Source organism: Limanda limanda, chromosome 16 (genome assembly GCF_963576545.1).
Source record: "Limanda limanda chromosome 16, fLimLim1.1, whole genome shotgun sequence".
In the NCBI taxonomy this organism is placed as follows: domain Eukaryota; kingdom Metazoa; phylum Chordata; class Actinopteri; order Pleuronectiformes; family Pleuronectidae; genus Limanda; species Limanda limanda.
In genome coordinates, this window is record NC_083651.1 from 26,275,867 (window position 1) to 26,288,114 (window position 12,248).

Below are 12,248 nucleotides of genomic sequence, written 5' to 3' on the forward strand. Positions count from 1 at the left end.
GGAAGTATCTGTACTGCGTCCTGTCTAAATTTGGTTTTGGCTCCGACTTTATTGCATGGATTAGACTGCTTTATGACTCCCCAACTGCCCATATCCTTACAAACGGTTTGAGGTTGCCCCCTTTTGCCCTCTGTCGGGTCACCAGACAGGGATGCCCCCTCTCCCCCCTCTTATTTGCTGTAGCTATCGAGCCATTGGCCATCTGGCTTCGGGGGGAGGGGCGAGTTGAGGGCATCACCAGACATGATGTCACCCACAAGCTATCCCTTTATGCTGACGATTTGTTATTATATGTGTCTAACCCAGCCTCATCCATCCCTGTTATTTCAGACATTTTAACCCAATTTGGCAGATACTCTGGTTACAAGTTAAATTTTAATAAAAGTGAACTTCTTCCTATAAATGAACTGTCTAAATGGGAAAGAGGATGGCGGCATCTTTTTAGAGTTTTTTCAGAGGGGTTTCGATATCTGGGCATATTTGTGACTGCATCTTTTAAGGACCTTTTTAATAAAAATGTTCGCCCTCTCATTGACAAGTGCAAGCTAGATCTGACTCGTTGGTCCTCCCTCCCTCTCTCCCTAACTGGCAGAGTTAACCTGGTTAAGATGGTGATTCTCCCCAAATTTCTTTATTTGTTCCAACACATTCCGATTTTTATTGGACGGTCCTTTCAGCAACTGGACCAGACGATTTAGTCGTTTCTGTGGTTGAATAAGCCGCCCCGTACTAGAAAAGCTGTTCTACAACTCCCCAAAAAGCAGGGCGGTCTTGCACTACCCAATCCTATCCAATACTGTTGGGCATGTAACATTAACAAAATCGGTCATTGGCTTGACAGAGGAGCCGACGCAGACCCATCATGGGCTCTGACAGAACTACGGTCCTCAAAGTTTTCCTTACCGTCCCTCCTTACCGCGCGGCTCCCCCTCAAGATCCATAACGTCTCACAGAACCCTGTTGTTACTAACTCGCTGAAAATCTGGAATCAATTTCGTAAACATTATGGCTTGAATGAACCCTCAACTTTGGCCCGGTTGTTAAAAAACATCTATTCCCTCCCTCCTCATCTGACCCTACCTTTACTATCTGGCGAAACAAAGGTTTATTATATGTCAAAGACCTTTTCAAAGAAAATATATTTACTGATTTTACAGAGCTCGCAGCCAGGTTTGAATTACCTCACTCTCACTTTTTTCGTTTCCTTCAAGTCAGGCACTTTGTCCAAACTGCCTATCAACACTTCCCCAACCACCCGCCCTGGTCTCTGATTGACTCTGCTCGTCCTCGATCCTGCTCAAAAGCGCTCCATCTCTGTGATTTACAATTCCATTGACTCCCTCAACCCTGACCAAACAACTCGTCTGAAGCAGACCTGGGAGCAGGAGATAGGAGTTCCAGTTTCAGACGACCAATGGGTCCAAATCCTTAAGCTAGTTCACACGTCCTCTATATGTGCCAGGCACAGCTTATTACAATGTAAAGTTCTTTTCAGAGTGCACTACACAAACGTCCGATTGGCGAAGATTTAGCCAGGCACCAGTGACACTTTTAATAGATGTAAGCAGTTGCCTGCTAATCGCACACATATGTTTTGGTCCTGTTTGAACCTCACCAAATGTTTTATACACTTGCAGCAGTGCTTGAAGTGGATCTTAACCCTGAGCCTTACACAGCCCTGTTTGGCCTGCTTCCACTTATGACACTTTGTCTCCCTGCATCGAAACGCCGGGTACTGGCCTTCACTACTCTATTGGCCAGACGCCTTATTTTGTTTAAATGGAAGTCATTATTACATAGTTACTCCACCTTCACACAATAGCTGGCTTAGGGAGGTCCTCACTCATATCAAACTTGAGAAGGTTAGATTCTCTCTGGCGGGGTCGGATAACGCTTTTAACAAAACCTGGCAGCCTTTCTTAGAGTACTTAAGCAGAACTACTATTCAGACAGAAAGTGACTAGATGCCCCCCCCCCCCCCCCCCCCAACTTCGTACTATTTACTACTCTCTATTATCTTTTTTTATGTAATGGTTTAATTATGCAATTATTTTACTTTTTTCTTGTCAGTGGGTGGGAAGGGTCAAGGGTTAATTGTGGTTCATAGAAGCCGTTCTGGCTCAGTTTAAGCTCATTGTTGTTATCATCATACATCATGTAGGACATCCTACCGCTATTTTCTACCTCTAAGAATTTTTGTATACACTGTATGTGTGAATTATTGCTGTATGTGAACGAAAAAACTAATAAAAAGATGTGTAAAAAAAAAAAAGAAAGGCAACAGTAACTCAGATAACCACTTGTTACAACCAAGGTATGCAGAATATCTATGAACGCACAACACGTCAAACCTTGAAGCAGATGGGCTACAGCAGCAGAAGACCACACCAGGTGCCACTCCTCTCAGCTAAAAACAGGAAACTGAGTCTACAATTTGCACAGGCTCACTAAAATTGGACAATAGCAGATTTGAAAAACGTTTCATGGTCGGATGAGTCTTGATTTCAGCTGGGACTTTCAGATGGTAGGGTCAGAATTTGGCGTACACAACATGAAGGCATGGATCCATCCTGCCTTGTATCCATCCTGCCTTGTATCAATGGTTCAGGCTGGTGCTTTTGGTGTACCAGTTGAGTATCGTTTATACGCCACGCCTTGTTGAATCTATCCTACGAAGAACTAAGGCAGTTCTGAAGGCAAAAGGGGGTCCAACTGGGTACTAGCAAGGTGTACCTAATAAAGTGGCCGGTGAGTGTACATATATAAAAATATATATTATAAAAAATGTGTTGTGTTGTTTCAGCTCACCTGGATGCCAAGGAGGCTGGAGATCTCTCCACCTTGTTTGATGTGGGAGGAATTGTGGGTAGGTGCTTTTGTTCAAATTTTTTTCAAAACTTATCTTGAGACTGTGTGTTGGTGTGTGTGTAGAGTGTGTGTCTTATGTAACTACACTGCTCAAAAAAATTCAAGGAACACTTTTTTATCAGGGTATGGCATGAATTCAATTGCACTTTTTTGATAATTATCTGGTCAGTTAAGTAGCAGAGGGGGTTGTTAATCAGTTTCAGCTGCATTGGTGTTGATGGAATTAACAACAGGTGCGCTAGAGGGGCAACAATGAGACGACCCCCAAAATAGGAGTGGTTTTGCATGTGTCAAGTTTCTCCCTCTTGATCACTTCGACTGGTTTTCCATTAGTGTTGGCTTTAGCTAGAGTCATTATCTCTACTGGGAGCATGAGGCGATTTCTTAACCCTACAGAAGTTGCACAGATTGTCCAACTCCTCCAGGATGGCACATCCATGCGTGCCGTTGCAAGGAGATTTGATGTGTCTCCCAGCATAATCTCCAGAACATGGAGGAGATTCCAGGAGACAGGCAGTTACTCTAGCAGAGCTGGACAGGGCTGTAGAAGGTCCTCAACCCATCAGCAGGACCGTTATCTGCTGCTTTGTGCAAGGAGGTTGAGCACTGCCCGAGCCCTACAGAATGACCTCCAGCAGGCCGCTGGTGTGAATGTCTCTGCCAAAACAGTCAGAAACAGACTTTATGAGGGTGGCCTCAGGGTGCTACGTCCTGTAGTGCGCCCTGTGCTCACTGCCCAGCACTGTGGAGCTCGATTGGCATTTGCTATAGAACACCAGAATTGGCATGTCCGCCACTGACGCCCTGTGCTTTTCACAGATGAGAGCAGGTTCACCCTGAGCACCTGTGATAGACGTGAAAGGGTCTGGAGAAGCCAAGAAGAACACTATGCTGCCTGCAACATCGTTCAGCATGACCGGTTTGCTGGTGGGTCAGTGATGGTCTGGGGAGGCATATCCATGGAGGGACGCACAGACCTCTACAGGCTAGAGAACGGCAGTCTTACTGCCATTAGGTATCGGGATGAAATCCTTGAACCCATGGTCAGACCCTACGCTGGTGCAGTAGGTCCTGGGTTCCTCCTGATGCACGATAATGCCCGGCCTCATGTGGCAAGGGTATGCAGGCAGTACCTGGAGGATGAAGAAATTGATGCAATTGAATGGCCCTTACGATCACCTGACCTAAACCCGATAGAACACCTCTGGGACATTATGTTTCGGTCCATCAGACACCGCCAGGTTGCTAGTCAGACTTTACAGGAGCTCACTGATGCCCTTAGACAGATCTGGGAGGACATCCCACAAGACACCATCCGTTGTCTCATTAGGAGCATGCCGTGACGTTGTCAAGCATGCATACAAGCACGTGGGGGCTACACAAGATATTGAGAAGCATTTTGAGTTGCCGAAATTTAATTTTGGCAAAATGGACAAGCCTGCCACATTGAGACCTCTGTAGGCTTTTATTTCCATCAAAGATGTGGCATCCTTTTGTTCCTAAGACATTAAGCTGTCCATATCAGTATAAATATCCAACATCATTTTTTTTCACAATGAGATCTGATGTGTTTTCAAAGTGTTCCTTTAATTTTTTTGAGCAGTGTATTTACTTAACACTATCATGTGTACATGTTTGCTCAGGGGGAATCTTGGCGGGAGTCATCTCTGATAAACTGGAGAAGAGAGCCACCACCTGTGCAGTAATGTTGTTGCTGGCAGCTCCCACTGTAAGTTTCTATTGCACTGTTTCACTTATCCACATTGTTAAGTTAGGTCCAAAAGTTGGTATCTGGCATTGTATTTTAGAGTGTACCAGACGTCAGTGGATATTCCATAAAGTCAGAGTCATAACATCAAGCGCAGTCTCTTCAAATAATGTTGGATTTATATGTTTGAATCTACTCTGTGTCTTTAGAACTGTGAAAAAAAATGTAGGCACTGAAATTAAAGTGACATTGCTTTCAAAAGTAACACCATGAATAGCTTTTCTAAGTTAACTTCATACAAACAGAAAAACAGAAAAAGAAAAAGACTTGATCAAATCAGTATTTATTCTGGATAGATTGTTTAGAGCATAATACTGTAGATAAGATGCTATTGGTCTATGGATTGAGTCTTTTTCAGTGTTTTCTGTGAACCCAGACTGACTCCAGACTGATTAACTGATTAAAAAATCAAGCCCACCATTGCCTGCCCCTGGGCGGTGCAGTGGGGGTCCCTAGTGGGGGCAGTTCTGGGCAGGGCCTGGCGGGGCAAACCTCCTAAAGGGTGGAGGGATGTACGCAAAATAAAATTCAGATATATAAAACTGGCGCACGCACACCTGAATGCAATGTTCACTGTATAAATCACAGTCCACCTGGAAATGTGCGTACGTGGATCTGCTTCCATGTCTCCCTCCACAAGCCCACTTTCAACCATGAATGATAAATGCAAAGCACATCATGAATATTAAATTATGCTGCTGACCAATGGGTTTCCACTGTGAGTCATGAAAGAGTCACGGCATCAAGCTATGAGAAGAGGAATCATAAACATGATGAATAGCAAATAAGGATGATAATTGCCCCAATAATAGTATATAAAGCCATCTTTCCTGCCACATTGTGTTAAATCCTGATAATGGCATCAAAGAGCAAAACGAAGACAAATTTGAAATCCTGCTTCCAGAGATATAAAGAGAATAAAGTCTATCATTATCTCCATGTTTCTCTCTTCATGTGCCCTCCCCCCCCCCTGTGTGGCAGCTCTGCTGCTGCCTTTTAAATCCAGGGAGAGTTAAATTGGCCAACTTATCTCAGCTGTGTCAATCAACTCTCCCTGGTACCCCCCCAGGTGACAGAATCCACCTGCACTGGCACGTTTTCTGCTGGTGCTGACTCAGACATTCACTCACTGAAAGTTGAGTTGTTTAATAGCATTTAAATTACCAGAATATGGTTTTATTTTGAGAATAGACTGACAAGTTTCAATGCGTCTTCTTTTCTTTTTTTTAAGTTAACGCATGGAAATGTTTCAGAGAAAAACACAGAATATTTGGTCTATACTGAAAAAGCTAATTTTAAAATTGTTTGGGAATTAAGCACCTAGATAACCCTTTTTAAACACATGAACATGTTGATGGGGAGAATACTTATTCACAAAAATAGACTGCCCTCTTTTGGTTTTACACACACACACACACACACACACACGGGTGTCTGCATATTAAATGTGACACATGCTCTATTGTTTTACTGTTACTGCTGGGCTCATGTTGGGTATCCACAGAAGGTCAGCTGAGGGTTGACTCACAGTGCTGTGTTACCAATGATACACTGCTCCAGCTCAGATAACTCTGTCAACCTTCCTTTCCTTTTTCCCTTCCCCTTCACTGCATTTATAACTGCATCCAATCCCTTGGCATCCACTGCTGACACTACAAAATATAACAACTTTTTTAGGGTTTGAGTCCACTGCGACGCTGTCTTCAGAGGTTCGTTTTAACATTCTTGACTGAATACATTTTCTTTTCAGTTTCTGAAATATCTACTTAGTCCTGCCCTTTTATGGGCATTGATGGGCGTTTACCTATGCTGATTAGGAAGAACTGGCAAGCGCTTTCAACTTCGGAAGACATGACATTCATCAATATAAGAACACATTCGCGTACAATTCTGCAATTTCTGAAGAACAAATTTAAGAATAATATGAACAAGATATTGGTAATCGAGGTCCAGACGCCTGCTGAAAATATTGAATTTTAGGTACGATCCAAAAATGTCTTCCATAGCGACAATTGACAAGTCAAGCCAGCCATCTCGAAGCACGCCTTGTGCAAGAAGCAACGTCATTTAGCAGCAATATTACTAAATTTAGAATTAATTTATGATTTGAATTTCAGAGTTAAAACGGTATGTCAACATCATTGACATTTTTATATATAATTGCTTCAAACTTATAAAAGATACTATCGATTAGTAAAGAAATGATTTAAATAACAGCAGGCTACTACAGTACTTTCATGGTAAAGTGTCGACAAATAAAATCTGATTTTTCCCTTTGATTTGAGGTGATTGTAAGAAGTTGCTGCTTATTAACCCATTAGATATGATATATTCACAATTACATGGGAGGACCACATAGGAGACAGCCGGGGCCGACCATTAAAGATAAAATCTCTCTCATTTCTTTTTAATTCTTATTTATGTAATAATTTTATCCAAATAATTTATACACGTTTTTTTCCCCGCTCTTTGTTATCAATGAAGGGTTTTACTTTGTATGGGTGTTTATTTTGGGCTTCACCTTTATTTGTTGTTTTCTTACCCAGCTCGGCCTCGGGGGGCTGCTTGCAACAGCGCAGTAAAACATTTTATTTACTGATAAAAGCTATTTATGGTTTTACTTTTGAAAGCAATATACCTTTAATTTCAGTGCCTGCATTTTTTTCGGTCCCAAAGCCACAGTAGTGAGTAATGAATGGTGAATGAAAATGTGAGTGCTTTCATTGTTTTGCGTTGTCTTTGTTTTGCAGCTGTATGGCTTCTCCATGATAAGTGAGTTTGGTCTGGGGCCAACCATCGGTAAGAGCCAGATCTCACTTTTCAACTTATGCAGAGTTGGTGCCACATGGTTAGCTGCTTATGAAGCAGTTTACAGAAACATGCATCATTCAATTTCTCCTCATCTTGCGTTTATCCGGGGTTCAGGTCGCATAGGTAGCCATCAAAGAAGGACATTCCAGACGTCCCTTTCCCAATCCATGCTTACCAGCTTTCCCTGGGGGATTCTGAGGTCTGTCCCGGGGTCTCCTCCTGGTTGGGTGTGCCAAGTAAACTTTTAACGGGAGGCACCCAGGATGCTCCTACAGATGCCTGAACTCCTCCCTATTTATTATGGCTGAGCCCAGCCACCCTAGGGAGAAAACTGATTTAGGGCCCTTTTATTCACGATCTTATTCCTTCCCAGAGTTCATGAACATATGTGAGGGTTAGAATATAAATTAGCTGGTAAACTGAAAGCTTTGACTTGTAACTAAGCTCCTTCTTCTACACAATGGTCCGGTTCATCGCCCACATTACTGATGACACCATACTGACCCACCTGTCCATCTTGCACTCCATCATCCCCTCACTCGTGAACAAGACCCAAAGATACTTTTACTCCTTCACATGGGGGAGCAACTCACCCCAACCTGAAGAGAGCAATTCACCATTTTCCATCAGATTTTCCATATTGCACTCGACAAGTTAGGCCTGATGAAGCCAACAGAACAACATTGTCTGCAAAAAGCAAAAATGCACATCTAAGCGCTGTCCTATCCATGGATGAGCTTTGAAATGATGTCCACGAAAATCACAAACTAAATTGGTGATAAAAGAGCAACCCTGGCTTGCAGAGTCCAACAGCCTATGGGAATGTGTTCAACTTTGTACTGAAGGATACAGCTCTCACTTTGCTTTGCTTCTTAACTACCATAGCAACCTCTGCCAGGGATATAGACAAGTCGTCCCCCAAGTCTTCAGACTCTGCCTGATCAACAATAGACATATGGGACAGTTTCAGGTGCTCATTTAAGTCCTCTTTCCACCACCCAGCCATGTTTCCTTCAGCCTAACGGACCCATCAGCCTCCTAGGTTGCTGCCACTGACAACAACCATCAGACTACAGCTCCCACTTTCCTTGACCTCTTTTAGGTCACAGAAGAGTAATTTCAAGAAATAATTTACAGAGCATGTGTTCTGGTGTTCATTCATCATATATTCTGTGGAAATCTGACTAATTTAAATTTGAAGTTCATTTTATTTGTGAGACATCTACAATATCTCATACTGTTACTTTTGTCAGACACCTTGAGTGGTAGTCTGTGTCCGGCCACATTAGTTTGTCATATTTATTCATTTGACTTTTGGCAAATTTGCGGTCAACTAAAATATGGACATTGTCAGAAACAAATAGTAATATTTAAGTCAAGACCATAGATATGCTTTATCATTATTGGATAAAAATTAACATTGACAACCATATTTAGTTGAAGCTTTTGTCAACAAAATGACCCCAAGTGTCAACTAAATTGTATGCTTATCGGGAGATAGAGAGGGTCTTCCATTAACTAGAGTGTTTGTGGTTCGATACCCTGTCTCCTTGAAGCTACATTACCTAGGCAAAATACTGAACACCAAATTGCCCCTGATGGCTATGACAATGTATGAATGGTCTGCCAGAAAACCGCGCTGTGTATGACCTTTGCACTTTGCGTGGTCGATAAAATCTCTGCTTCTTTATACAAAGGTCTAAAATTCTGAGTATAGTGGACTTGCAGACTGAAATACTGAAAACATGAATAAGACATGTCTGTGTATGTCCTAGGCATGCTCCTAGTGTGTGGAGGTCTAGTCAATGGACCATACGCCCTCATCACAACTGCAGTATCTGCTGATTTGGTAAGCGTGTTCTAGTATAGTCACATTCCATTTTAAGTATGAAACTAAGGAACAGGTCCACTCTCTTATGTTTCTGTCACTCTCTCTCTCTCTCTCTTCATCCTAGGGGACCCATAAGAGCCTGAAAGGCAACGCCAGAGCACTGTCGACTGTCACTGCCATCATTGATGGCACAGGATCTGTAGGTCAGTGCCACTGATAAGCAGACACTGTGTTCATTTTAATATATATATATATATATATTAGTGCTGTCAAATGATTAAAATATTTAATCGCGATTAATCGCATTTATGTCATAGTTAACTCGCGATTAATCGCAAATTTGTATCTATTCTAAATGTCCCTTCATTTATTTTTTTTCCATCATTTTTTTTTTCGTTTTAATGCTCTTATCAACATGGAAAAGTGGATTGGCTTGCTTTATGCAAAGTTTTATTTTATTGAAAAACAACATTGCCAAACAGGGCGGTACAAAATAAAATTAGGAAGTGCACATTTCAGGTAAACAAGGACTCAGCCTATAGTGCAGTTAAACCATGGCTTAATATTAAAAAAAATTCAAGTTTGCTGTGAACATAGCAGTCAAGACTCTTATTTCAGAAACAATGAACCATAACAGTTAGGTTACCAATAAAAGGTAAGCCTACTACTTTTTGCTTTCAGCCAGCTACTCAAACAGACAAGCAACAAAATAACAAACAAACAAAATACACAGGCAAGTGTCGGCCTACTTTGAAATAAATTAAACACAGAACTTTGTAGGGCTATTTGAGTCCTCCCTATATTTGTGGAAAATGTATGAAATAAGAAGTACCCTATTTTTAAATAAATAAAAACATATAGCTGCAGCCTAATAGTGTAACGGACTGGGTTTATGTTTATGTTTGGTTTTGACATATGTTCAGTAAAACACTGTGTTGAAGGAGCGTTCTGATGGCTGAGGGTCAGTGAAGGGGTCTGGGTGGAACATGTGAGTGTTTGGACCAATAGGATGGGGTTGTTCGGGGATCGGGGCTCAATGAGGAAGTGAAGTGTTGTTGATGTGTGCGAGTGACGGAGTGCACATGTCCGTCTAGAGGATAATACAAGTTACTAAACCACGAAGAAGTTCCGTGTCCTGTGGAAGCGGGGATGCTACAATAGCTTAAAAATATATATTTTAGTTGGCGAAATATTAAAACAAAAAGCGAGAGCAGGTCAGACTAGATCCGAACACAGATACTGCAGCTGCAGCTCTGCTTTAACTCGCGTTAAAAAAATTGACGGCGTTAAAATGGGTTTGCGTTAACGCCGTTAATAACGCGTTAAACTGACAGCTCTAATATATATATATACATACACTGTTAAAATAAATCTCTGTTATTGTCCTCGAGCCGTATTCGCACATGACTCAGAGCGGACATTTGAAAACGGGGCGCCAGTGGCAGACCTGCCAATTCGGCTGTTCTCTGGCTATTGCCAATCGGACTGCAAGCACAGGTCCCACAAGAGGACGTAGGGGCCTCATGCCATCATGGAGTCTGTTTCTGAAAGTTTGGTCAGAAACATGCACACCAGTAGCCTGCTAAAGGTAATTTGGTAGGGCTCTCGTAGTGATCCTCTTCCTGTTATACTGTGACGATTTATTGTTTCCCTAATTTCTTTAAACATATATATATATATGATTGTCACTGTCTTGTCATGGCTATATTTTCTTTACTGCATACAGAATTACTACAGACATTTACTGGTGTAACTACTTTAATAAATAGTAAAATTATATTTGTAGCAAGTTTTTTGGGGATATTGCCTTCAAACTTCAATGTTTGCCTTAATACAAAATGGCATAAAGACCATTTCTTCTGGTATTTATTTCACAGAAGGAATCATTAGGTTAAAATAAAGAGAAAAAAAAAAAATGTTTTCTATCATTTTCTAGTTGCATGATAAATTAAATCATATTACTTAAACTTAACCTAACTTAAGATCACCATTACCTTCAAACAGCAAACCAACAAAAATATATTCATTGGTTAACTAAGAATTATTAATAAGGGCATGTTCCAGCCCGAGACACGCAGAGCAGACCTGGTGAATGTCCGTGCTCGACATTTTATTTCCACAGGTGCACAGGCGATTGGCATCGCCTAGATGCGAGGTGGAGGGAAGCTTTGCAGCTTGCTCCATTTAGCTTGGTGTGCTAAAGGGGAGCGAATTATCTGGAATGATAATCCCGGTTAGCTAGCTAGCTCCGGTGGCAGGCAGTGTGGTGACCGCAGGCTCCCGGTGCCGTTTAGCTATGTAAATTTGAAAACTACCTATGGTGAAGGCAATCGGATCGACGTTGCTACCACTAGCGTCCGGCGTAGGAGGTGTTAGCTCCGGTCTATGGACAGCAGCTAGTTAGCATCGACGTCGATTAGAAAATGCTTGTTCGTGAAGCGAAAACAGGTGTTTGAATGACGTGTGACGCCGCGTCCACCGTATTTAAGGTGCGGCACCTTGACGCAGACGTCACGACTGCCAGCCTATCAGGGCTGGAGAATTGTTATAAGTGCTTCTGTGAATACGCGCGAGGGGCGTAAAATTCCGGGAATATTCAAAGTTGGAAACTTTCCATGGGAATTAACGGGAATATACGGGAATTAACGGGAATTAACCGGGAATAAACTGGAAATGTTGTGGGTAATTTATACTAACTGTATTTACCTTGTCATATACAGACATAAATATAAACATTTTGTTGTGTCATAGGCTGATTTGAGCCCTGAGGAAACTTTGGGCACTTGACTATATGCTTCTGCATCGTTGTGTCATTCTTGACATAGGTCTTTGCACAGTATTTTCAAATGTACACAGCCTTTCCTTCGTGTGGAGACATGGGGTGAAATGTCTCCACACATGAGATAGTGCACGTGGTATTGTTCTGTAGAATTAGATGAGAAAAAAGTTTGTAAAAAAACACTAATGCAA

The 12,248-nt window shown here is 41.9% G+C and overlaps 1 protein-coding gene across 5 annotated transcripts in view; it reads left to right on the plus strand.

The window, feature by feature from the left end:
* Positions 1-12,248, plus strand: part of LOC133022136 (high affinity cGMP-specific 3',5'-cyclic phosphodiesterase 9A-like) — a 159,107-nt gene that overhangs the window by 54,885 nt on the left and 91,974 nt on the right. For 4 of the 5 annotated variants that reach the window (XM_061089148.1, XM_061089149.1, XM_061089151.1 and 1 more), the window contains exons 13-17: positions 2,804-2,866; positions 4,512-4,597; positions 7,387-7,435; positions 9,223-9,296; positions 9,403-9,481. In XM_061089148.1, coding sequence (XP_060945131.1) covers positions 2,804-2,866; positions 4,512-4,597; positions 7,387-7,435; positions 9,223-9,296; positions 9,403-9,481 — 351 coding nt within the window. Of the gene's footprint in view, positions 1-2,803; positions 2,867-4,511; positions 4,598-7,386; positions 7,436-9,222; positions 9,297-9,402; positions 9,482-9,666; positions 10,867-12,248 lie in introns of those variants that run through there. The other variant, XM_061089153.1, reaches the window with a different exon arrangement.